The sequence below is a fragment of the Alexandromys fortis genome, unplaced genomic scaffold (assembly GCF_014885135.2).
Source record: "Alexandromys fortis isolate MF-2015 unplaced genomic scaffold, M_Fortis_MF-2015_v1.1 scaffold_47, whole genome shotgun sequence".
Taxonomy (NCBI): Eukaryota; Metazoa; Chordata; class Mammalia; order Rodentia; family Cricetidae; genus Alexandromys; species Alexandromys fortis.
The window spans coordinates 4930976-4957758 of NW_026067957.1; the positions used below are offsets into that span (position 1 = coordinate 4930976).

General features: G+C 43.7%; 2 protein-coding genes across 6 annotated transcripts in view; one reads left to right on the top strand and one right to left on the bottom strand.

Moving 5' to 3' along the window:
- Positions 1–343: 343 nt before the first annotated feature.
- On the bottom strand, positions 344–9095 carry Samd15 (sterile alpha motif domain containing 15). Its single transcript, XM_050152494.1, has 3 exons — positions 7230–9095; positions 5982–6080; positions 344–1004 (listed from the first exon to the last, which is right to left on the bottom strand). The coding sequence occupies exons 1-3, from the start codon at positions 9090–9092 to the stop codon at positions 669–671; spliced, it is 2298 nt and encodes a 765-aa protein (XP_050008451.1). The 5' UTR covers positions 9093–9095; the 3' UTR covers positions 344–668.
- Positions 9096–9351: 256 nt separating this feature from the next.
- Tmed8 (transmembrane p24 trafficking protein family member 8) overlaps positions 9352–26783 on the top strand; it is a 31815-nt gene continuing 14383 nt past the window's right edge. For 3 of the 5 annotated variants that reach the window (XR_007593632.1, XM_050152495.1, XM_050152497.1), the window contains exons 1-2: positions 9352–9596; positions 19232–19363. Coding sequence is in view for 3 of the 5 variants with exons in the window: in XM_050152495.1 (XP_050008452.1) it covers positions 9479–9596; positions 19232–19363 (250 nt within the window). In the remaining 2 variants the exon portion in view is untranslated. Of the gene's footprint in view, positions 9597–19231; positions 19408–26783 lie in introns of those variants that run through there. The other 2 variants (XM_050152498.1, XM_050152499.1) reach the window with 2 other exon arrangements.

A 26783-nucleotide genomic window follows, 5' to 3' on the forward strand; every position in this document is an offset into this window, starting at 1 on the left:
TGGCAGGGGAGTTCCGGGTACCCGGATGACAGCAGCTGCACCCGGGTCCTTCCACAGCACAGCCAGCACTCTGAACTGCTGAGCCGGCTCTCTAGCCCCTCTGTCTTCATTTTGATTCTCAGAATCACTCTAATCAGACTAAGACGTATCACAGTTTCTCTCTTAGTATAAAATTATAATCATTCTTATCTGACGTAGGCCAGGGATCATCAGGCCCAGGCTGTTGAGCACACAGGAGTGTGGATGACCCACCCTGAATCTGCAGCATCAGTGCAAAGCCCCACCCCATCTTATAAACAGCATCATAGAATCCCTGAAAGAGATTTTTTTAAAACCATTTTATTTATGTGGCTTCCTGAGACATGTTCCGTATCTCAGACTGGCCTCAGATTCACGATCCTCAAGCTTAGTTCTAGGATTCGAGGTATGTACTTGCAGAGACTTTTTTTTTTTTCAGTTGTCATTTCCCTATTAAATCTTAGTACTGGGTGTATTCAAATTCAACACAAATTCTGAAAATTACGTAGGAAGATAAATATTGTACACTTTAACAGAGAGAAGAGGCTGTGAGTCAGCCTGGAGCTAGCAGTCCTAAGTCTCATGGTTGATGAAGAGGAGAAACCCGAGGAAGACCACACCTTTTGCCCCAACCAATTTAGTTTGATATTTCAAGTTTGGTGAAAAGGTTTTTTCTGCTGCTCCTCGCCCAGCGGCGCCCACTCTTTTCCACAGCCGGTGTCTTGCAGTAATGCTTCTGTGTTTTCTTCCTGGCTGCTGTCTGGCAGTGAGGACTCATGCTTTTCCATGGCGTCCAACTCCGGCTCATACTCCTGCAACCCTGCCGCTTTAACAAACTCAGACAAGGTCAGGGAGTCGGAGTTGACTCCACTGTGACCTTTCTGCTCTAAGAACAAGCCGATGTTGTCCCTGTAGGGAAGGCTGATGCTGCGGCTGAACAGCGGCTCTTCAATTCCCAGAAGCTCTCGAGTATGACGAGATATTGTCTGAAACGAAAGGATAATATTTTAGAGGGACTAACTTGAAAAGACAAAGAAATCAGAGCTTTATTCAATGTTGTCATGTCTCTTCAATACTAAGAAACTATTTCAGTGAGAGAAGAGAGTGAGGAAAAACCAAATGGCTTACTAAACTGATCTAATAACTTTTTTTTTTTCTGAGACAAGGTTTCTTTGTGCAACCCTAGCTGTCTGGAACTTGATCTGTAGACCAAGATGGCCTCAAACTCAGAGAGATCCTCCTGCCTCTGCCTGCTGAGTGCTGGGATTAAAGTCATGTAACATTATGCCCAGCTAAAACTAAACTGTTAAGCACTGAAGGCTCTCTGCTGGGATTGCATGCGTGAGCCACACCCAGCATTTATGCAATGTTTTAGAAAAGACAAAATTAACAAGGACAGATAGATGATTGGTTCAAGGACATACTTTAGAATCATAAATAATTCATCCTAGATAAGCAATTCACTTATATTATTCTCCAAAGGTTTGTCACGGAGTTCTTATATGCTGAGACTCTTTTGTCTTGCTGTTCAATAATGTGAACCCAGGACTTCACAGATGTTCTACTACTGTACACCTCCCTTTTCATTTTGTTTTGAGACAGGGTCTCACTAAGTCAACCAGGCTGGCTTTGAGCATGTGATCCTCAGCTTTCTGAGTAGCTGGAAAGGTAGGTACCACCACATCTTCCTTGGGGAATCATTTTCCAAGAGAGAGGAAAGACGCAAGTGTGGTATTCTTCTGTCTAACCTCCCCTTAGAATAAACAAGACTGACTGATGTAAGCGCTGTTCTGAAGGAAATGTGAATGTATTGGTTGCTGTGATCACAACAGTGGAGTTAAAAGTGCTTCGTGTTGGGGCTGGAAGTGTAGCTTAGTGGTAGGGTGACTGCCTGGCATGCTCAAGGCCTCAAGTCCAGAATCCCAGCACTGCAAAACCAAACCAAGCAAGCAAGAAACAAACAGATCTGTCTGTAAGGAGGTTGGTAATAGCTGACCACTCATGCCAGCTGTGGTAGATAATGCTTATAATTCTAGCATTTAAAGTATGGCAGAAGGATTTCCATGAGTTACAGGCTAGACTGGGCTACACAGTGAGTTCCAGGATAGCCAAGACTTTGTCTCAGAAAAGAGAAGCCCTTCAAAACTTAAAAAAAAAGTATGGTTCCTAGGAAGCTAATGTGTGTCTTAGTCTAAGGTTAGCTCTTTGGTGCATTCCCGTGTGTCAAGTAACCTTATGCCACTACTGAATGACTTGAGTTTTGTGTTACTCTAGTGACATCAAGAAGAAGCCACAGGGTAGACGCAATGAAGCAAGCTGCCAGGTCAGACATGCTGAATCTTTCCCGGTAAGACTGGTGCTACACAGATTATTAGACATGGGTTGATTGGGATATGAGAATTAGCCAGTAAGGGCTAGAGCTAATGGGCCAAGCAGTGTTTAAAAGAAAAAGAAAAAAAAAAGAGGCCACATTTTCCTGATGACTTACACAAGTATGCCAAAGTTTGCATATTAAAACTTTTTGAGATAAAAGGATTACCAGTCGGCTCATCATTTGCTTGGAGGATTTCATTAGATTTTGAAGACCCCTTGTTACTTGCCCAGGATTAGGATTCTGACTACAGCCCATGGATATTATTCCTTTGGAATCAGAATGTCGAGTGAGCAACATGACTTTGGTAGACTCAATGTTTTCTCACGACGAAGAGCTAAAATTCTTGGTACTTAAATGTTGCAGGACTTTGGTTACCAGGAAAAACCAGGACTCAACTGCTACAGTGAAGCCAGCCAGCTCAGAGGGGCAGGAAAGCACCTGGCTGACCTCCCTCCTCCACCCATGTCCTTCCCTACAAATAACTATAAATCTCTCTCTCTCTCTCTCTCTCTCTCTCTCTCTCTCTCTCTCTCTCTCTCTCTCTCTCCATCCTCCCTACTGCCTCTTGCTCTCTATGTTTTTTTTTTTTCTGTCAACTGTTGCTTGCTCTGCCTTTTAACCTATGGTTGACTTTATTTAATCCTGCTTACAGTATTTAAGCAGAAAGTTCTTGTATTAAAGGTGTGCACTAGGGCTGAGCCACACCACAACTAGAAACAGGTTTTCCCAGTAAATAATGCAACCTTGGGGTTGACAACGTGATCATATATCCTGTACACTATAGGTAGATGTTGGAGTCACAGGGAAGAATGTATCACTCTTTTAACATAAAAAGAATAGGCGTTTGATCTTGAGATCTTGGCAGCCATGTGAAGGCAAGGTTGGAAATACCATATATGGTAAGTGGGCTTGTCTATGCTATGTACATGGAAGTTTGTGGCAATTAGAATATTCATTTAGAGAGGCAGAGCATGAATCCCAGAAAGCATTTAAGTTCTGATCTTATCTGAGTGATCTTTTACCACTGGGACTCAGTTTTCTCTCCTGAGGATTAGATGGATCCATGTTTAGCACTTACCACATGGTAAGTACTCAGCAGAGCACAGCGATTAGCTGAATAAATGAGCTGAATGTTCAGTTAGGACTCCATGTTTTAATTGTTCAGAGACTCTCTAATTGTCAGCAGAAAGACTTGAATATTAACAAGTGTATTTTTCTTTTCTGAGTCATATGATTTACAGAAGAATATGCTCCTAAAACTTGATAATTATAATTAAACACTCAGTCTTAGCTTGGCTTATTTCTAGTCAGCTTTTCATAAATTATCCTATCTTTTGCCTCTGCCTCTGAGTTTTTAACTTTTCAGTATTTCTGTATATCTTTCTTTTCTTCTTACTCTGTGGATGGCTGCGTGGCTGGGTGGCTGGCCCCCGGACCTCCTCCTCCTCCTCTCCAGATTTCCCCATTTATTTATTCTCTTTTCCTGCCAGCCCCACCTATCTTTTTTCTTGCCTTGCTACTGGCCATTCAGCTCTTTATTAGACCATCAGGTGTTTTAGCCCACTGAGGTGTTTTTTGTTTAGGTAAAGAATTCAGAGCTTCACAGAGTTAAACAAATGAGGCATCAACAAAAAGAACACATCTTTACATCGTTAAACAAATGTCCCAGAGCATAAACAAATGTAACACACCTTAAAATAATATTCTACATCAGAATTGTAGGAAACATGTCCCAGAATCTTTTATTTTAATTAAAAAATTTGGAGGGCTGTCTTAGTCGCTGTCCTGTTCCTGTGAAGAGACAGCATAGCACAGCAACTGTTATAAAGAAAACATTTAGCCGTGGTGCCTCACCTTTAGTCCCAGCACTTGTGAGGCAGAGGGAGGCAGAGCTCTGAGTTTGAGGCCAGCCTGGTCTACAGAATGAGTTCTGGTACGAGCTAGGGCTACACAGAGAAACCCAGTTTTAAAAAACAAAAACAAAGCAAAACAAAAAGCATTTAATTGGGGGCTTGCTTACAGTTTGGAGATTTAGTCAGTTATGGTCATGGTGGGAAGCACGGCAGCACGGAGGAAGAGATGGTGCTGGAGAAGGAGCTGAGAGCTCTACATCCAGATCCACAGGCATCAGGCAGAGAGAGAGGCACTGGGCCTGGCTTGAGCTTTTGAAACCTCAAAGCCCATCCCCAGTGACACACTTCCTTTTACTATGCCAACCCACTTAGTCCTTCTCAAATAGTGCCATTCCCTGACTAAACATTTAAATATATGAGTTTATGAAGGTCATTCTTATTCAAACCATTTAATGGTAGAGACTAGGAACATATCTTTAACAAAACTGAATCTAAGCTGGGTGGTGGTGGCGGCACACACCTTTAATCCCAGTACTTGGAAGGCAGAGGCAGGTGGACCTCTGAAGTTAAGAGGCAGGGGAACTCTGAAGTTTGAGGCCAGCTTGATTTACAAAGCAAGTTCCAGGACAGTCAGGGCTACACAAAGAAACCCTATTTCAGAAAACAAAAAGAAACGGATGAAACCCAATACATTATTCTATTCCAAATAGTCTTCATTTCAAAAGACCCTTTTAAAAAAACAAATCTAGCCGGGTGGTGGTGGCGCACGCCTTTAATCCCAGCACTCGGGAGGCAGAGGCAGGCGGATCTCTGTGAGTTCGAGGCCAGTCTGGTCTACAAGAGCTAGTTCCAGGACAGGCTCCAGAGCTACAGAGAAACCCTGTCTTGAAAAATAAAACAAACAAACAAACAAACAAAACCCAAATCTAATTCTGAAGACCATGTTTAGAAACTACTGCAGGGGCTGGAGAGATGGCTCAGTGGTTAAGAGCATTGCCTGCTCTTCCAAAGGTCCTGAGTTCAATTCCCAGCAACCACATGGTGGCTCACAACCATCTGTAATGGGGTCTGGTGCCCTCTTCTGGCCTTTGAGCATACACACAGACAGAATATTGTATACATAATAAATAAATAAATATTTTAAAAAAGAAACTACTGCAGAAGAACCTTTATAACCTTCCTATACTAAATAGACCCCATTGTGTGTGTGTGGGGGGGGTAAGTGCTATAGAAAAGGTTCCAAAGGAGTTATGTATGCTACATAGTGTAAGGCTGTTAAATACTACAAAAGGAAGGCATCCCGAGCACAGGAGACTGGCCAAGGACCAGTCAGTGCTCTATAGGTGAGGCCTATGTAACTTGTCTGAAAGCCAGGCAGCAAAGTAGGTAAGATACAGATAATGTTACATAAGCACCAAACAGGTATGGGAGACAGACGATGTTACTGGGCGCTCTGGAAGAGAGGTTACTACGGGACAGCAATGTGAAGAACAACTTCCTGTGGAGGTGAGGAGGAACTGGCCCTAGGTGATCACGTTCATATTCGCAGTACAAGGGCATGGGACCTGAGCGAAGACACACAGGGGGCAGGCACAAGCAGGCAGGAGGCTGTGAGTTAGACAGGGCAGTCTGGAGAAGTTCGGTGGCAACCGGGAGAGAGTGAATGTGGCTGGAGCCAACTTAACGGAGGACCTGGAATCCCAAGCCAGGAGTTGAGACCCTAATCCACATCTCACCTTCATGTCTTCGAAATCAGTTATCCCCATCTGAGGCAGGTTGCAGCAGTTCACGTAGATGAGTTTGGGACCATTGATGAAGTTTGCAGTGAAACACTCCTGTTGGTACGAGAAGAACAGCACTTACACAGGCACTACTATAACTGGAAGGAAAGAGGGACAAAATCACATTAAAAAAAATAATAGCTGGGCGATGGTGGCACACGCCTTTAATCCCAGCACTCGGGAGGCAGAGGCAGGAGGATCTCTGTGAGTTCGAGGCCAGCCTGGTCTACAAGAGCTAGTTCCAGGACAGGATCCAAAGCTACAGAGAAACCCTCTCTCAAAANAAAAAAAAAAAAAAAAAAAAAACCAATAAATAAATAAATAAAATAATAAAAGTGCTGAGTTAAATTTCATGCTGTGGCTTCAATCTGCTTTTGTATGTTGTCACTAATTTTTTTTTTTTTTTTTTTTTTGCGGGGTCCGAGCTAAGGAAAGGTGTCACTCTCGAGCCCAGGCTGACCTGGAACTCGGTTGATAGCCGAGGCTGGCCTCCATCCTGTGGTGATCTGCCTGTCTCTGGTCTCCTAAGGGCTCAGATTACAAAGTTGAGTCACCATGCTCAGTCTCAAGGACATTTTGGAGTAAAGGTTTCAGATCCTGTGCTTTGTCACAACCTGATGTCATAGTTGGCATCAGTAAATTAAGAAGCACATACTATTTTTGATAAAGCTAATTTGGGCTGATAGCTAACGGGCCTTAATACTCTGAAGTGATCATGCTACATATGACGTATTGGGCAGCCAGTTAAGAATGGCAGGCAGCACGAATTCAGGGCAAGGGAGTTGCCACTGAGACGTCTGGACAAAAGGGCAGAAAGGCCTGATTTAGCCTAGGTGTGTTAAAAATATAGATTTCTATGAAAAGAGGCCTTCACACATTTTTTTTATCTTTATACAGACAATGAACAGAATTATAATACTCTGGATGAATAGGAAAATCACATATAATCTTTTTTTTCTCTAAAATACAATATAGATACCAGTGATAGGGAAAACATGTATGTCTAATATGTGTTAATGCACTGGGTTCAATCTTCACCACCACACACACAAGACAGAAAGACACACACAATCCAAAATTCACTTTCCCCGCAGTCCACGACATACCTGCATTTCTAGTGAAAAAGAGGCAAGAGAACAAGTCAGTTGAGAGGAAGAAATGGGACCGGAGGATGTGCCTTCAAAAACCATTGTTTTTGTGTACCTTGTATTGAGGGAAGCCTAGCTCGCCAATCCACTCTGCAACATTCTCTGCGGTCCACTTAAGGTGTTCAAATGGTGGGCTCACACTTTTGTTGATCTTGGTTTTATTCTCTGACCCCTGGGGTAAAACTACAACTTTCTTTTCAGTAATTGAATCTCTCAATTCTATGCAAGACTCTGAAGCAGGATCAGTTGGCTGTACTTCATTGATTTCAGTCTGAAGCACTTTGAGGAGTTCGTGAGGTTCATAATCTGTACTGCCTGATTCAACACTTTCTCTGGGAGAGCTTACCATGAACTCATTTTCAGTTTTAGCCTTGTTAGTTTCTTTTTCTGCCATCTTTTTGTGATATTCGGGAAATACTAGCTCATCCTTGCCTACAGGATACTTAAGTTTGCTTGGTCCTGGCCTGTGGTCCTTGGGAAGTTCTGTAGCTGACTTTCCTGGTTTGGGTTCATTAGATAATTCTAGCTCCTTGGTTGGTGCTGGTTGTGACTTCTCTTGCACTTCTGGTTTGGTCATCTGTGGTGGCCCTTGACCTGTTTCCTCAGTTGAGTTTTGTAGTTTCTTCTTTGGCAAATCTGCATCCATCTGTTCTTGTAGCACTGGAGCCTTCTTCTTACTTGACTCTATTAATGTTCCCTTTGATTCTGACTTCTCATTTGATTTTCTCTGCTTTTCTTTTTGACCTGCTGGTTTCCTATCCTCTGATGTCTCTGGAACTTTCTCCTCAACTGACTTTTTCCGTGTCTCCCCCTGGACATCGGGTTCTATCTCTTCTGGGAGTCCCAGAGCAGCCACTTCCAGTGTCTCTGGAATCTTTTCCTCAATAGAACCTTGTGTTTCCTTTGGAACTTCTGATGTCGCCCTTTCTGAGAGCTCTAGCCTTGCTTCAACAATTGGTTTTCTCGATTCTTCCCCAGAAAACTCTCGCTTGAGTTTTTCCAGTAGCTCTGGAACTTTCTCTTCAATTGACTGTTTTGGCTTCTGGCCTGGGAATTTTGGCTTAATCTGCTCAGGCTGCTGCTCTGTGCCTATCTGCTCTATGGACTTTATTCGAATCTCTTCTGGAGGCTTAATATCTACTTCCTCGGCAGATTTTCTTAGCGTCTGGCCTGGAAACTCTGGCTTATTCACCTCAGATGGCTCTGTACTTTTCTCTTCAGCTGACTCTTCTTGTGTCTTTGTAATTTCGGAGTTGGTCATCTTTAATGGAGGTAGATCTTCCTCTTCAACCGATTTTCTTGGTTTTTCACTTGGAAAATCTACTGTGTTTTGCTCTGGACCTATTTCTTCATCTCCCTTACTACGAGACTGCTTTGGAACCTCCTGCCCAGTCTCTTCTGGTAACGTCAGTATTTTCTCACTGCTCGTAGCCACTGGAGTCTTGGTTTCTGTTGTGTGTAGTTGTGTGTCTGTTTCTGCAGGTGCTTCTGTGAATAGTAAATCTACTGAAACGTCTGGTGGTTGTAGGTTTGGCTCCTCATGTTTCTCATCCACTGGTGCCTCCAAGTCCTCTCTTTCTGCTTTCCATGATGTCTCTAACTTCAACACTTGCGTTATCTCTGCTTCAGTTTGGCTAGGTAGGTCCATGTTGGTCTCCTTGGGAATTTCTTCTTCGGGCGTCCTGGCTGACTCTTGCAGTACGTTTTCTGCATTCCCTGGCTTCCCCACTTCAAAGTCATCTTCCTCAGTTTTAAATTTCTCTGGCTCTCGGTCGATCTCCGGGAGCATCTCAGGGGTTACCTCTACCACGGTGTCTGATTTGTAAGCATGCAATTTACGAGATCTTGGAGATTTAGTTCTTTTAGGCTGTTGAGTTTCATCTTGGTCAGAATCATAATCTTCTGGGACTTCGGCCATTACGCAGTCAATTGACGCGCCCAAGGCCGCCTAGCAACTTCAACTTCCGACAGCGTCTCTATGGATACCACGATTTCCGGCGGTGTCTTCCTTCCTGACTCTTCCAGAGATTTTTGTCGAGCCTTACAAGAGTCGACCGTAAATACAAGCGATCAAAAGCACGTAGTAAACCACCCCTCCCCGTTCCTCCGGTCGTCCACGTCGCCAGCTTCCACTGGCCAGAGCTCCGGCAGCTCCCCCCCTCTCCACGCCGCCTCGCCCGCTCCTTCCGGCCCCGGGCTCCGCTCGGCTCCGCTCGGCTCTTGGCTGCCGCGCTCGCTTTGCCTTCGGCTGTTTCCGGAGCCGCAAGCGCCTAGCTGCGGTGACGCTCCCCGCGCGGGCTGCAGATGTCGGACCGGCAGGCGGCTGAGGGGCCGGCCTTCTGGAGCCCCGCTGCTCGTCGAGGGTCGGCTGGAGGCGTCGGGGACCGACAGGGAGTGGAGGGGAGCCAGGCGGCCGCTTCAGGTACGCAAAGGCCGGGGCTCTGGAAAGGTGGGTACGGCTGAGCTCGGGGCCGCGCACGTCGGGCGACCCATATCCCTGCCGCCCTGGGGACCACGGCTGCGCTCCAGGTCATTTTCTACTCCTTTTCGAAACGTCTTAGTTCCCGTCTCGCTTCCTTTTTCAGACCAGCCGGGTTGGCAGTCCGGCTCCTTCCGCCGCACCTCCTTGGCGTCCGTCTGCGTCTGTGTCCCACCTCGGTTCGCACCGCGCTCACCTCCCGCCCCTGCCTTTGGCTCCGCGCGCGACCCCACCTCTGTCCCCCCCAGGCTAGCCTCTCCGCCGGCTCCTGCCGGCGTCTTCCTGGTCGTCCGCCGTCCTCTGTCGGAGCCTCACTTTGCTGCGCCTAGGCCCCCGCGCCCAGCCGCGGTCCCCAGCATCCTTCAGACTAGGAGAGATGGAGTGCAGCCAGAATTGGGAGGTTTTGAAGGAGCATCGTAGTCGGAGCAAAGGCAGGAACTAGAGGCTGCAGTAGAAATTTTGGAGATCTCTCATTCTCCGAGACTCACCCTCCTGTTGTGCCAGTGTGTCCATTTCGGGCCACACAAGTTCCTTCGTGTGAATTTACTTAAGTGTCTAAAGACTAAAGGGACAGCATACCACGCTGTCACCTTTCAGCCTTGTGATCATCACAGGGGCGTGCCACTAAAAGGATACTCTAGAGGGGGAGCGATCTGGTCCCTTTAAGTAGCAAGTAACTGGTTTTTGAGCTCTGAAAGTGACTGAGGCACCGCCGTGGATCCTGGGTGCTTGGGTGGAGTGTGGTATCTCTGTTTTAATGACCTTGGACAAGTGGCTTAACTTCTAAACGCGCCTGAGTTTCCTCTTTCCTAAGATGTGGGTACTAAAAGTACCCGTGTCTCACAGCATTGGTGGGAGGGTTGTTGTATGAGCCCCTGTGACTGAAGTACTTGATCTGAAACCCAAGATGCCCGCTGTACAAGGCAGTTGTCTGGAATGAGGATAAAGTCTGTTTTTGCTCGGCAAAATGCCGCAGAGGTATTCCTGAATGTCCCTTTCAACATGTGTCCTTCATGCTTTTCTAAAATCTCCTGTGCCGTGGTGTTGCTACACACACACACATTGGGGTTTTTTTTTTGATATTATGGTACTGCATTTGATAATTTGGTAATAAAAAATTCTAATCAGGGTGGACTGTAGCTCAGTGATAGAGTTCATATGTGAGGTCCTGGGTTAGACCCTAGCCCCACAAAAAGAAAAAGAAAAAAATTCTAAGCATACTTTCTGAAAAATGATAAAGGCTACACAAATAAGCCCTTATATAGAGTTATGAGGTATATGTCTCATAAACCCCTGTCCCCCATATATGCCAGTATTCATAAATTCATAAATTACATATACTTTAACTTTTATTTCCTCATGAGTTTGTCGTGAACATACTCAAGTGTCTTTTTTTTTTTTTTATCAGACCTGTTTTCTAACATAATCCTGGAGTACTCTTAACACGTGGTATTTAAAATGTTTGTTGGGCTGGGAGTTCGGCAATTACTGGCTGAATCTGTAGGTGAAGGTCTGATTGCAAGGGTTTGACTGAACAATCAATAGTACCTGGGCTAGCCCAGGCTGCCCCTGGCTTAGTGGTGAAGCTCTGATACCGCGGGAAACATTCGGCAATATCTGGGACCAGTTTTGGCTGTTGGAGCGGGAGGCAGTGATCACTGACAATTACAACAAGCCTTCCGTGCTGCTAAAATGTCTGTGAAGGTCTGCTTAAGGTGTCAGAAATGCTGCTTTTGAGAGAAACTCTGACCTGGACTTCAGCTGTGTCTCCAGAGCTCAGTGGGGGTGCGGTTTGAACCAGAGTTTTTTAGGCTTGGGAGTAAAAAACCTTAAAACTGCTCAAAACTGGGAGTTTGCTCCCACATTCAGTAGAAAATGAGCCGAGTTAGTAGAGATCATAAGAAAGAATGAGGGGGAAGCTGCTTTTGTCACCTGCTCTTAGAAAACAGCAGGGAAAATGAACAGCTACTCATTTGAGTATTTCAATGTACCTTATTCCTTCAGGAGTTTGTCAGCATCCAGAATAACAAGTACTTGGTTTGTTTTTTCCCCCTTTTCTTTTCTTTTCTTTTCCTCTTTCTTTCTTTCTTTCTTTCTTTCTTTTTTTCCATGTAGTGTTTGTACTAGTTGTTGAGATTTTGGGAAAAAGAAGGGTTTGTATAAGTAAAAGTCTCTGGTGGTTGTGATGTTCTTAGTGTCTTAGGGACTGTGGTTGTTTTTAATACTTTTTTTTTTTTTTAATTCGGGGGACACCTGAGCTCTTCAGTTCCCCAGAGGAGAGAGAAATCATTCCTGTGTCTTGAAACTCTCCGAAGAATACGTATTACATCACTTAAAAGCAGGCCATTTTTTCAGTCTGCAGAGCTCTGGGGAAAATCAAGGGCAGTGTTTATTCTAGTCTCACCAGGAACTTTGTTTGATGTAGATGACCAAGCGTTTGTTGTTGAGCACTGGACATGGTCAGGTGAACTTGCCTGGTTCTAATGTAGGATGAAGAGCGGTACTGGGTATGTCGTCCGTCTGTTTTGCTGTCTTGTTTTCGGTTAAGTTCATGAGGATTTGAGATTCGGTAACTCCCTGCGGGATGCTTCAGAGTGGTGGAAGTTTATGCTCAAAAGACCTTTTTGTCTTTATTTTTTAATTTCCTATTCCAGTTTTTATATTAGCAGGCTAATATTTTGCTTACCTGTGGCTTTTAAAAGAACACTTGTGTTTTTACAATGTTGATAGTTGGCTATCATGTCATGCTTTAGTTTATGCGTATAATACATGCGTGTTATATGAAGGATCGCTTAAGTGCCGAAGAGAAATTGGGCTGTCTGGTCACTGGAACTGACTGAAACTGAGTTAATGTGCTTTTCTTTAAGCCTCTCAATCTAACCGCATCACCTGCTTTTGGGTCTTCTGCTCTGGGGGGAAAAAAAGCCGAGATAATTATTTCTGCAGCTGTGTAGTGAAGGGGATGTCTTATGAGTTCTAAAGAAACCTAGACTTATTATTCACCTGCTTTGGGGAAAACCTGCTTTTTGGCTTACTTGTAAAGAAAACACCAAAATGCACAGTAAGCTCAAATCTGCAGCTTGATCAGAACGTCTGAGCCACGCTCAGTAACCTGAAAAGAAAATCGTATTTTGAAAGTGGTCAGGAGCCATATGTGGTGGCGCACACCTTTAATCCTAAGTGCTCAGGAGGCAGAGGCGGCAGGTGGACCTCTGAGTTCGAGGCCAGCCTGACCTATAAAGCGAGTTCCAGGACAGCCAGGGCTCAAAAAAACCAAAAACCAAACCAAGAAAGAGAAGGAAAGGAAAGGAAAGGAAAGGGAAGGGAGAAGGGAGGGGAGGGAAAAGGGAGGGAAAAAGAAAAAGGAAAAGGAGAGGAAAGGAAGAAAGAAAAAGAAAGTGGTTAAATTATTTGAAGAAGGCTTCTGTTTTGTGCTTTACTTTGCAGTCAAGGTCATCAGTTATGAGTTGTTACTCTGCATCTTCCAGTTATCCTCCACACATTGTCTCCAAGATTTTGGCCAGTTAGGAACCGTGACAATAACCTTGTCACATTGGAGAATACCGTATTTCACTATTACTTGGTTGCTATTTAAAATTTTTATTTCAGTCTTAATGTTATACATGATTTTACTAGCTTGACAGGGTAAACTTTTATGATCATACTAAGATAAACAAATATATATTCATTAAAAGAAAAACTCCTTTCCCTGCTGTCATCTAATTTTAAAACCTGTCCTGTTTTCTTTAGAAATGCATGGAGAGGGGCTGGAGAGATGGCTCAGAGGTTAAGAGCACTGCCTGCTCTTCCAAAGGTCCTGAGTTCAATTCCCAGCAACCACATGGTGGTTCACAACCATCTGTAATGAGGTCTGGTGCCCTCTTCTCGCCTGCAGGCATACACACAGACAGAATACTGTATACGTAATAAATAAATAAATATTAAAAAAAAGAAATGCATGGAGAATTAGCCTATATTTGATTGGCCAATTAAAGTCTGAACTGCTTGAAAATTGGCTTTTCCTTTTTCATCGTCTAGATTTCAGAAACCTAAAAGGATATGTTTGGACTTGAGTTTTCCTGTCTCTCAAACAACATTCCATCTTCCCACACTCTATTCTTTTTGAAATAAACTTATGTTTTTCTTTCCTCTTTTTACTTCCTGCTCATCCAAATCCAGTTGGAAGCTGTTTTACCAGCAGCCCAGCAGCTCTTGCATAATTTAGGGCATTCCTTTTTTTTTTTTTTTTTTTTTTGAGACAGGGTTTCTCTGTAGTTTTGTGGTTTTGGAGCCTGTCCTGTAGCTAACGCTTGTAGACCAGGCTGGCCTCGAACTCACAGATATCCGCCTGCCTCTGCCTCCCGAGTGCTGGGATCAAAGGTGTGCGCCACCATCGCCCGGCTAGGGCATTCCTTTAAACTTAAAAAATACCTTTTCATTTTCTTTTCCTGCCATTCATCAAGCTGTTTGAAAAAAGATGCCATGAGAAGTGATTTTTTTAATAGTTATTTATTTATTATGTATACAATATTCTGTCTGTGTGTATGCCTGCAGGCCAGCAGAGGGCACCAGACCTCATTACAGATGGTTGTGAGCCATCATGTGGTTGCTGGGAATTGAACTCAGGACCTTTGGAAGAGCCGGCAATGCTCTTAACCACTGAGCCAACTCTCCAGCCCCGAGAAGTGATTTTTAATATATGAACCGTGCACAGGCTGACTGATCAAGAGAAATGGGAATGACTCACTGCGTTGGTGCAGGTGCACAGAAACATACTGATGCTTCCTCTGCAGGAGTGGTGCTCAGCCTTCCTAATGCTGCAACCCGTTAATACAGTTCCTCATGTTGTGGGGACCCCCCAGCCATAAATTATTGGTTGCTACTTCGTAATTATGATTTTGCTACTACTATGAATCATAATGTAAATATCCAATATGCATATAATGTAAATATATAATTTATTAATTATATTATATTTCTATATAGTATATAATGTAATGTGATATAATATAACATATTACATCGCATATCATTATATCATATTATATAAAATGATATAATATGATATGCAATTATATAATATATAATAATATAAACATCTGATATGCAGAATATCTGATATGCAATCCTTGTGAAAGGATCATTCAACCCCCAGAGGGGTCGCGACCCACAGGTTGAGAAGCACTACTTCACTCAGGTCCAACAGAATTGGAACATATTTTCCATTGACCCATTTCTTCGCGCAGACTATTCTACACGTTTATTCCTGTTTAAGAATGTAGACACAAGGTTATTACAGCATTTTTGGAGTGAGAAAAGACTTGGAAAAAAAGATGTTTATCCATAGAGAACTCGTAAATCAATGACTTGTTTTTTATCAAATGGAATATTTGCTATAGAGAAGAATGAGAAAAATGTTTGTATACAGCTGGGGAAAGTATCTGAGATGTATCTGGAAAGAATAAGATGCGCAGAATAGTGTGTCTGATGTCCTGGTGTGTGTAGAAAATGTGAGATTCATGTGCGTATGTATGCTGTATCCTTCACGGTACTCACACAAACATACACATAACCTTTACATGCACAAAACCTCTCTGGAAGACTACTGAAAACCCAGTAGCATCAAGTCCTCTGGAGATGGGGGCTAACATAGAAGGAAGCTTTCATGGTATACTTTTACCACTTTTTTTTTTAGTTTTTTTTTTTATTAAAGATTTCTGTCTCTTGCCCACCGCCGCCTTACTTTTACCACTTTTGAATTTTGAATAACAACAGTATATCACCTATTCAGAAAAAAATCATATACAAACATGTTAGAAGGTTCTTCACTGTGTTTCTTTTCTAAAATTGGAGTCTTTTTGAGTCTTTTTTTCCCCCCTCGAGACAGGGTTTCTCTATAGTTTTTGAGCCTGTGCTGGAACTAGTTCTTGTAGTCCAGACTGTCCTCAAACTCACAGAGATGCGCCTGCCTCTGCCTCTCAGGTACTGGGAATAAAGGCGTGTGCCACCCCTACCTGGCAAACCAAGTGCTTTTAGGTTTTTCAAGACAGGCTTTTTCTGTAGCTTTGGAGCCTGTCCTGGAACTCGCTCTTGTAGACCAGGCTGGCTTTGAACTCAGAGAGATCTGCCTGCCTCTGCCTCCCAGTGCTGGGATTAAAGGCATTTGCCACCACCATCTGGCCCTAAAATTGGAGTCTTTCTGCATATCAGGGACAGATATTTTTTTAAAACTCATTTTTTTATGAAGTAGAGGTCATCAATATCTTTCAGTATTAACTTTGTTATAGTTTACATTTTGTTTTAAACCAATTCATTGTTAATTTAAAAATATATTAGGATTTTTTTTTTGTTTGGTTGTTTTTTTTTCAAGACAGGATCTCACTATGTAGCTCTGACTGCCCTAGAACTCATTATGTAGACCAGGCTGGACTGGAGCGCCACCTGCTTCTGCCTCCTGATTGCTGGGATTAAAGACATGCGCCACCATGCCCAGCTAGGATTTCTTTTAAAAATAAAAAGACCAGTTATCTACTTTCATAATGTACCATTGCCAACAAAATCATCTCATTAGTAATTATTTTGGTAGTACACCTAATGATTTCATTAATTTAATTTTATTTTGAGATAATCTCACTCTGTAGCTTTGGCTGTTCTGGACAGGTCTCAGATTCACCGAGATCTGCTTGCCTCTGTCTCCCGAGTGCTGGGATTAAAGGTGTGCACCACCACTGCCTGATTTATTTTTGTTTTTAATTATGTGTGGGGGATGCCCTGGAACTGGAGTTACAGGCAGTTTCGAGCCCCTTACCCCAACATGGGAACCCAGACCTTCTGTAAGAGCAATCTGCTCTCTTAACTGCTGAACTCCTCTCTCTAGCTCCTTACTTTTTCGTAATTTTTATTTATTTATTATTGTTTTTAAATGTGTCATGTGAATGCCTGCATGCATGTCTGTGCACCACGTGTGTACCCACAGCCCCCGGAACTGGAGTCAGATGGTTGCGAGCCACTGTGTGGGTCCTAGGAAGAGCAACACGTGCTCCCAGCTGCCGAGCCACCTCTCCAGCTCCATGTGCTTTTACTAACGATTTTTATTAATTCTAGAATGCTTTACTTATATTTGCTCTGCACTCTTCCTCATTGCTCTTCTCCCTCTCTTGCTGCTCCCTCTCCATTCTTTTCACACGCACCTGCGTGAGTGCGTGCGTTTGTGTGTGTGTGTGTGTGTGTGCAGACACAGAGGCCATAGATGAGAGAAAGTGTGACATTTTGCCTTTCTTACCCCTCACTACACTCTTTACCCTCCCCCTTCCGTAGACTCTTTCCTCTTCCCACATAGTTCCTCTTTCACATCATGTGTATTTGTATACCCATGCGCATGTGAACACCGTGCACATACAAAACAGCCCAAGCCTGCCAGGTGCATTGCTGGGCTGTCGCCTGTCAGTTGTGTTTGTAGACTTTGGTCTTTCCTGCCGTGTTTGTGGTGTAGTGCCTGCTGTCTGTGATAGCTCACTTCACTTTGAACTGCACTTTCCTGGGGCATGGGGGCCTCTGCTGGTTACTTCAGCTCGTGGAACAGTTGGGTTCTGTCACCCTCCCAAGAATCCCCACTTGATGTCCCCTGGGGTGACTCATGTTCCAGGCGGGACTTCCTCCTGCGGAAGCACACACAGTATGGAGATCTTTGTAAGAGGACTGGTCTCCCTACTTTTCAGACCCACTAAGCTTTGATACCATGCTGGAGAGATGTGGTTGTCAGTTTCTCACAGTCCACCGGAGCCCCAGAATTCTTATCTGGGGCTCATAGCAAATGTTTGGCATCAGAGTCTGACACCCCCACCCCAAAATTCAGACGGAAGGTTATCCAACTCCAAAATCATTTTCAGATGATGAGGTTAGCCCATAGCCGTTGCCTTCATCCTCCGCCCCCAAATCTTAACTGTGTAGTTGGTTGGAGCCTCCTGCTGCTTGTTCTTTTTCATCCTGTGAGCATCTGGCCCTCCTCCCTGCTCTCCAGGACCCCCTCCCTCAGTAGTCACTTAGTCTAGAGCTGTGTCTTCCTGACTGGTTATTGTTCCCTGTATCCCCAGGGTAGCAAGGATTAAATAATAGGTTCCTCTCTGATCTGATCGTGCTCAGCAATAGCACAGAGGCACAGTAAGTGACAGAGGAAGTCCTTTCTCCTAGTGACCCATCTCACCAGAGCAGTCGCTGGGTCCCAACCGCAGTTGGGTTTGAGGCTTGTGAGAACTGTAGGCTGCTTCTGTGGGTGGGGTGCCTGCCTTCACCAGGACTTCATCTTTTGGATGAGGCTTTGCTTCCCTTCCCCCAAATTCTAGTTGTGAGACCTGAGCTGTGCGCACCTTACTAATTTTATTTATTTTTGCTGATTTTTTTTTTGCATTTTTTCAGTGGTCCTGCTATTTTCTTTGTGGACTAGAGTTGCCCCTATGAGGTTTCGAAAAGAAAAGAAAACAACAAAACCCAAAACACATACCTCCCCAAATCAAAGCCCTCCCTCTAGGCCTACCTCTTCAGAGTCCACTCATTTTTCAATGTCTTCACCCTGGGGCATAAGTTCCGTATGCTTGAACCTTTACACAGACCTAAACCATATTCAAACCGTAGCAGTTACCATAGAGTGACTAGCTCAGTCATCTATACAAAACCTTCTGTAGATGATATATGTTATTGAGAGAAAATAAAGGGTATCTAAATACCTAAAGGGCTTAGCTGTCTAGTGAGTCTGAGGCCGGCCTGGGTGGGTGAGTTAGTCTCTCCTGCTCGCTCATACATGAGTAAGTGAGCGGAAGCACGCTTTGTGGATGTAGTAAGATTATAGAGATAAAGTTTATTCCCAGGCTGACTCCGTATTAAATGCGATGTCAGGAGTAAACCCAGAGGAGTTTTGGCATTTTCTCTTTGGGGGGGTTCTAGAGTGTATATACAAATGAAAGGCTGAAAAGGCTCTAAAATACGTCAAGCATAGGAAGGCTTGCTTTGCAGAACGGCTGGGTCCTAAGCAGTATTAAAAAGCTTGTTTTATGGCGCTCCACTTTATTACACTTCACCGATAGCGGCATCTTGACCATCCTGTACTGCATAGATGTGTTCAGCAAGTATGTTTTTCTACTAGCGTGTTCTTACTTATTATTGTGGTTCTATTCTGGTAATTCTCACAATATTTCAAGCATTCATTGTTATGTATATTAGTGGTGATCTGTGTTGAGTGTTATGTGTTGAGTGATCTGTGTTGATGTTAATATGGAACTTGTTTTGGGGGCACCACAAATGGCTCTCATGTAATTTGGCAGCCTTATAAACAGAGGTCATAAATAAACCCAGGAGTGGTTGATACCTGCAAGTGGCTTAGAAAATAACAATTATCAATCTTTTCAAGAACAATAAAGATAATCAGATGAGAACAAGATGCCTTTAAATTTAAATTCCAAATGCAATTTTGTATGTAGGGGTTTTTGTTAGGTTTCTTGTTGCAAGCAACAGAGGTTAATTCTTTTTTTTTTTAATATTTATTTATTATGTATACAATATTCTGTCTGTGTGAATGTCTGCAGGCCAGAAGAGGGCACCAGACCTCCCTACAGGTGGCTGTGAGCCACCACGTGGTTGCCGGGAATTGAACTCAGGACCTTCCGAAGAGCAGGCAACGCTCCCAACCACAGAGCCATCTCTCCAGCCCAACAGAGGTTAATTCTAATTGCCCTAAGCAGCAAGAAGATTTATTAGAGGGGTAAGGAGGACTCACCAAGGCGAGAGTGAGACTCCAGACATCACACAGGAACAGTGTGCGTGCTCTAGCCCTGCGAGAACTCGGCTCGTATGCCAGTCCTGTTTCAGGTCCCAGGCAGGGACACTAGGTTATGTGCCTGTCCCCTGACTTTCTGGGGCTGGGAATTGAAGGTCTTTCATTTCATTCTTCACTGAGGATGAAACAGCGGGGAGATGGCTGGGTGTTTAGAAGCCAAAAGGTTGGCAAATGACGGCTGCACCTGCCATCCTGAGGGACCTGCAGATACAGCTCATGTCACCACTGAGGGTCGCTAAGGGTCAGAAGTAGATACCTACCAGCTATTCTACCAGAGAAGACGGTGGACTTCAGATCTATGCCATTAAACTAGATCTCAATTCCCAAGGCTCTAGGATATGTCTCAGGTAGTTTCTTAGCCCTTAGGAAAGAAAATGAAAGCCCTTAGAAGCCAGCATCAGTGCACCAAAATTTGGCTACCTAGTTATTGCACAATTGTATCCTCTCTAGTCTGTCTCAGCTTCTCTTACTCGTTGGATCCTCTGTCCTCTGTGGACTATTTCAGAAGTTTTCTGTCTGGTCAGATGGCTGCCACAAAACTGTACACAAACATACAAATTTGACCACTTTTTAGGAATTCAGGAAGAATTGATTTAAATTAATGAAATCTGTTTTCTCAAGGTTTTTTGAGGGATAGGTGGGTGGGGGTTGAATCTGGGGCCTGGTATATGCCAGGCAAATGCTCTGCTGCTGAGAGAGGGGGGGAGGGAAGGAGGGAAGGAGGGAGGGAGGGAGGGAGGGAGGGAGGGAGGGAGAGAGAGAGAGAGAGAGAGCGAGAGCGCTTGCAATGCTTTGTCTCCCTTAGTTTCCTTTGCCTGCAGCATCCTTTCCATCTGACTGGGCTGGGTCCTACTTACTCATTAAGACAGTGTAATTATCCTCTCTTTCAGGAAGCCTTTGATGCCTGTCCACTTGTTAAGCATTTCTGTGGTAGTTGAGTTAATAATTCTAACAGTATCGCGTATTTACAATGACCTGCTTTCCAGTTTACTTTCTCCTGTAGACCGAGTCTTTGAAGGTCCACATTTACCTCTGTGTTCACAGCATCTAAACACAGTACCTGGCATGTAGCATGCAGGGGTCTGTTTGTCGAGGTAGTCATTAACTCAGAGCCTTTTTTAATTTTTTGATGTGACTCCTGGGTATTACACAAACCGATTGGCAGCGTGATAACTGAAGGACAGACTCCATGCTCTGTTTTAAGTGGGTGAAAGCTCAGGTCTAGGGAGATCACTTGGGAAAGTCCTTGCTGAGTTCAGGTCTCTAATACCATGTAAAAAGCCGGGAATGCAACTGTAATCCTAGTGCTGAGGAAACAGAGGCAGGAGGATCCCCGGGGTTTGCCGCCCAGCCAGTCGAGCTGGTTGGTGAACTCCAGTAAGAGCCTATCTCGGTAGGAGCCAGAGAGTCGGCTCAGGGGTAAATCACTCGCTCCATAAGCTGATGACTGAACCCCAGAACTCACGTAAAGAGCTGCACATGACTACACTTCTGATATCCCAACACTTCTCTGGTGGCAGAGATGGGCGAATGCGCAGTACAGCAGCAAGAGAGAACCTACCTCAGAACAAGGTGAGGGCAAGAACTGACTTCTGGCAGATTTCCTCTGAACTCCACATTTACTCGATGGCGTGCATATGTGTACTCACATGTCTCTCTCACACACATATGTATACACAGACACGCACACATAAATTAAAAACTACATATATGGATAGAGAGCTGAGTGTGGGGGTGGACAGCTTTAATTCCAGCTCTCTGTGGAGGCAGAGGCAGGCAGACCTCTGTGAATTCAAGGTCAGCTTGGTTTACATAGCAAGCTCCAGGACAGCCAGTGACGCTTCCTGAGACCCTATCTCAAATCAAATCAAGTCAAAAGGCGGAGTGATTGGGGAAGAAATTTAAGGTTGACTTCTGTCCTCCACACACACATACACATGTCCCTGCACACATGTCAACACCTGCACACATAATGCACATATACACAAAAAGGTTAATACTGAGCGAAAAATCTAATGGTGTACTTGGTATGAGCCTGTTTTTTTAAAGAAAAAAGGGAAATTATTTTATATGCATTGGTTTTTGTTTTTGTCTTAGTTAGGGTTTCTGTTGCTGTGAAGAGACACCATGACCACAGGAATTCTTAAAAAGGAAAACATTTAATTGGGTGGCTTCCATTTTCAGAGGTTTAGTTCATTGTCACCATGGCGGGACATGGAGGCGTGCAGGCAGACATGGTGCTGGGGAAGGACTGAGAGTCCTCCATCTTGATATGCAGTCAGTAGGAAGTGAACTGAACTAGGTGTAGCTCACAGCCCTCTCATAGTGACACACTTCCTCCAACCAGGCCACACCTCCTAATAGTGCCACTCCCTATGAGGTTATGGGGGCCAGTCACATTTAAACTACCACAATTTTTTTTTGTTTGTTTGTTTTTCTGTGTAGCCCTGGCTGTCCTGGAACTCACTCTGTGGACCAATCTGGCTTCTATCTGGCTGCTTTTGCCTCCTGAGTGCTGGATGTAAAGGCATGCGCCACCGCCATCCAGTTAAGGATCTGTTTTGATGACATAAATTATTTAAAAAATTTAAGTAAAAATGATAGTGTGTCGTCATGCTCTGTCTAACAGATTGGTAAAGATTGTGTTCACATTGTGATATGGAAAACGGTCACATTTATGTAATGCTAGCAGAAGTGAAACTTGGAGAGAAGTTGGTAGTGGGTATGAGAGTCTTGACGGCAGACCCTGTAACAAGGAATTTCATTTCTGGGGGTTTCTTATAAGGAAGCAAAATCAAAGATATATAGATATGCATATATATGTGTGTTCTAACTTAATCAGAATAAACAAAAATTAAAAGTAATGTATTATTTTAGCTACTTGTCTTGATGCTATGATAAAATACCCTGACCCTGACAAAAGCAACTTAGAGAAAGGGTTTAGTTTTGCTCACAGTTCAAGGATATGCTCCATCATGGGGAGTTTCTTAGTTATTTTTCTATTGCTGTGAAGAGACACCATGATGAAGGCACCTTATAAAGGAAACATTTAGTCGGGGGCTTACATACAGTTTCTAAGGGTGAGTCCATGACTGTCATGCTGCAGGCGTGGCAGCAGGCATGACCCTGGAGTAGTGGCTGAGTGTAGCGGGAATTCTTTTCTCTGTCCTGTCTGGTCCACTGCATGGTCTCTCTGCCACCTGCTGGTTCCCGCAGCCGCTTAGTGTTAATTATAAGTTTGGTGGATGGCTCAGGCTTCTTCCTGACTAGCTCTACATATAAATTAGCCCATTTCTTATAATCTATTTATCTTCATGTGCCCTGTGTAATTACTGGTAATGTTATGGCATCTTACTCCCCTGGTGGCTGCTGGTGTCTCTTCGACTCTGCCTTCTTTCTCCCTGTCTCTCTGCTTGGATTTCCCACCTAGGTATATTCTGCCCAGCCATAGGCCAAAGCAGCTTCTTTATTATCCAATGGTAATAAAACATATTCACAGCATACAGAGGGGTATCCCACATTAGCTGAGAGTTTACATCTGACCCATAAGCCAGACACAGAGATAGAGAGGGAGGGGTATGTGTAGATAACTGGGAATGACACGTATTTTTTGAAACATAAAAGCCCACCCCCAGTGGCACACCTCCTCCAAAAAGGCCACACCTCCTAACCTTTCCCAAACAGTTCCACCAGCTAGGGACCAAACATTCAAACACACAGCTCCATGGGCCATTCTAATTCAGACCACCCTGGTGGCTGGAGCTCGAGGTGCCAGTCATGTGGTCCAGTTGCATCCACGTAGGAAATAGGATGGGGTGCTCCCTGGCTCCCTCCTTCTTATGCAGTCTGTGACTCAAGCCCAGGGGATGGTGCCGCCTATTTTTAGAGTGGGTCTTCTCACTCCAGTTAACACAGTCAAGATGGTTCTTCCCAGGCAAGCCCAGAGACCAACCTGACCTAGGTAATTCCTCATTGGCATGTACAGAGGCTTGTCTCTGGAGTGCTTCTAGCTTGCTTTTATCTGATACAAATGTATCAACTTACCAAGTTGACAATAGGCATTAACTCTCACGGATACCAAGTTGGGCGTGTAGTCCCAGCAATTCAGGAAGCCAGGGTCAAATGAATACTTGAGTCCAGAAGCTCAAACCTGGGCAACATAGTGAGACCTGTCTCAGAGAAAGAAAAATAGGGCAACATTTGTCACAAGTTGAATTTTGTCAATTTCATCAATGGCTTACATATTTCACTCTGATGTTGAATTGTAGGAAAACAGGCATTCACTTATTGCTGTTGTGAAAGCAGAATCATAGGCAGTCTCTGCCAAAGATGACAGCCTGGCAAAAAATGTGAAATGCACATAAGGCATTATAGCACAATTTGTAATATTTTAATGGAATAAAAACTGGAAATAACACTGATTCCCATCATTAGGGATGAGAGCATGGTGTGCATGCCCATAATCAGCTATTTTATTTTAAAACACACGAAGTAAACTCTTGAACTATTGTTATTTGTTTTGTTTTTGTGGCTTTTTGAGACAGGGTCACCCTATGAAGCTTAAACTAGTCTTAAACTCCTGATTCTTCTGCCTCAGCCTTCTGAGTTAGTATGTTCTTATGAATGGTTGGCCCCTTTGTCATTAAGTAATAGCTTTGGCTGTCTTATAGGGTCTTATGTTTTTTTTTTTTTTTTTTTTTTTTTGAGACAAGGTCTTATTGTTGTGACCCAGGCTGGTGTTGAATTTACAGAAGTTCTCAGCCTCCCAAATGTTGGAATTACAGGGATGCACCTCTGTGTCCAGCTTGAATCCGTTTTCTCTGATACAAGTGTAGCCGTCTGAGGGGCAGCTCTTGTAAGCAGCATGCTGTGTGTGGCTTCATTTTATCTTAATCCATTTTGTGCTGCTGTAACTAGACTGGATAATTTATACTCTTATTTTTGTCAACGTTCACATTTAATCTAGTTCAGGCTTATGAGGCAAGGACTCTATCGTTGAGTTGTAGCCTCGCACCCCTCCCTCCAATGCTAGGGATTGAGTCTAGGGCCTTATTCACACTAGGCAAACATTCAGCTTTCCTCAGCCTGAGATTAAATACTTTATAGTGAACAAAGCTTTGTTTCTTGTAGTTGTAGATAGAGCCTGGGAAATCTAGGGGCTGAAAGACAAAAGAACAGGTGATAACGAAGTTGGGAAAGCAGAACTAACTCATTCTCTGACCAGCAGTACACTCCTGTGCTCATGAAGACATCCCATCCCTGAGCATCCCAGGGTTGGGGAACAGGGCGGATATGACATGGATGGACAGACACAGATGGACTGACTGGTCAGTAGATCCTATCATGGAGAAGTAGAGACAGGGTGAAGGTTAATTTGTAAATATTGGCCCTTATCTTCACTTTTACATTGTTTGAGGCATACTTTATTACATTGTATCTTATTTTAGGAAGTAGACTTAGAGCTTCAGTTTCTTTGACTTTATGCAGAGGGTTAGAATAGGGAATGTGTAAATGCACTCAACTCTGTGTACAAGGAAAGTCTCAAGGAGTAAGCAAGAAGTAAGCGAGAAAGATGTTTAAGTCCTCAGTAAGCAGTAGATAGCAATTGAGGAAGACAACTAATGTTAATTTAAGTTGTCCACACACACAGCCAGGTGGTGGTGGCGCACGCCTTTAATCCCAGCATGTGGGGGGCAGAGGCAGGTGGATCTCTGTGAGTTCGAGGCCAGCCTGATCTACAAAGAGATTTCTAGGACAGGGTCCAAAGCTATAGAAAAACTTTTATCTTGCAAAAAAAAAAAAAAAAAAAAAAAAAAAAGAAAGAAAGAAAGGAAAAAAAAGATTGTCCAAACACATGCATGTGCTCGCACAAGTGAATACAGATACATCCATGTGTGAACACCATACATACATACACATGAAAAAAAGAAAAATCAACTGTATTAGCATTCAGGCATTTATTACACTGATCTGCACTCAGGGGGACCTAGCAGGACATGTCATCAGCAGCATTCAAGATGTGACATTGTAGCTACTACAGCCACTAAGTAGAGCACTTTCCCTATGCCCATGCGCTATATCCCCCAACCCCTTGCCTTCTCTCTCTCAGAGGCCGCCTCTGCATCCTCCCCCAATAAACCTCCCATGTGAGCCCAGTTGCATGGTGTGACTTTGTGGTACCTCCTGATTCCAACCCGCCAAGGTTGCCTTCTGCCATTAGACTATTACTATCTGATGGGTATCTCTATCTCTGTCTGTCTGTCTGTCTGTCTGTCTGTCTGTCTATCTATCTATAATTTATATATAAAATAAATGTGAATAAATGTGTGTGCAGGTATTCCTAGAATATGCTGACTTAGATTCTTGTGGGTCAGTTACCCAGTAGTGGTATATCTAGATCATATGGTAGTTCTGTTTTTAGTTTATGTATGTATGTATACATGCATGCGTATATTTATGTGTCTGTATATGTTTTTAATTAGTTTATGTATGCATGTATGTATTTATGTGTCTGTATATGCTCGCATGTACGTGAAGGGAGGCCAGAAGAGGGCAGTAGGTGTTCTCTGTTATGCTTTGCCTATTCTTTTGAGTTAGGATCTCTCCCTGAACCTGGGGCTTTCATTTTCATGGCTAGGCTGGAAGCCAGCAAGCCCCAGCAATGCTCCTGTTTCTATCTTCCTTGGTGCCAGGGTTACAGATGTACATAGCATGCCTGGCTTGTTATATGGGAATCAAGGCCTAAACTCGGTGCTCCCGAGTTTGCAGCAATTGTTCTTAACCACTCAGCCCTTCTGTTCAGTTGTTTGAAGAAAGGCTCAGGCGGAGGCTCCACAGTGGCTTCACCAGCAATATATAAGCTTTTACCCCTCCTTATGATAGCAGTCCATCCTGGAAGAAATGAAATCCCACTGAAGTTTTAATTTACATTTTTCTGATGGCTAGGGGTGTTGAGCATTTTTCCTTTTTTTTTTTGTCTACTTACTGGCCATGTGTATCTCATTTTTGAGAACTATCTGTTTATTTGCCCATGTACTATCTAGATTATTTGTGTGTATGGGTTTAATTTATATATTCTTGACATGACCCCCTCTTGGTAGACTGTCCCTTTACTCTGAGAATTGTTTCTTGGCTGTGTTGAAGCTTCTTAATTCCTTACAACTCCGTGAGTTAATTCTTGCTGTTATTTCCTGGACTGTTGGGGTTCTTTCAGAAAACTGTTGCTATGACTGTATCATGAACTGTTTTCCTGCGCGTTCTCCAGTAATTTGAAAACTTTTAGTCCTATACTAAGATCTTTG

Coding starts and splice junctions, on each gene's coding strand:
- Samd15 (XM_050152494.1), bottom strand. CDS start 9,092: ATGGCCGAAGTCCCAGAAGATTATGATTCTGACCAAGATGAAACTCAA. Junction 6,081..7,229: donor TAGGCTTCCCTCAATACAAG/GTACACAAAAAC, acceptor TCGTACCAACAG/GAGTGTTTCACTGCAAACTT. Junction 1,005..5,981: donor CTGATTTCGAAGACATGAAG/GTGAGATGTGGA, acceptor CTTTCGTTTCAG/ACAATATCTCGTCATACTCG.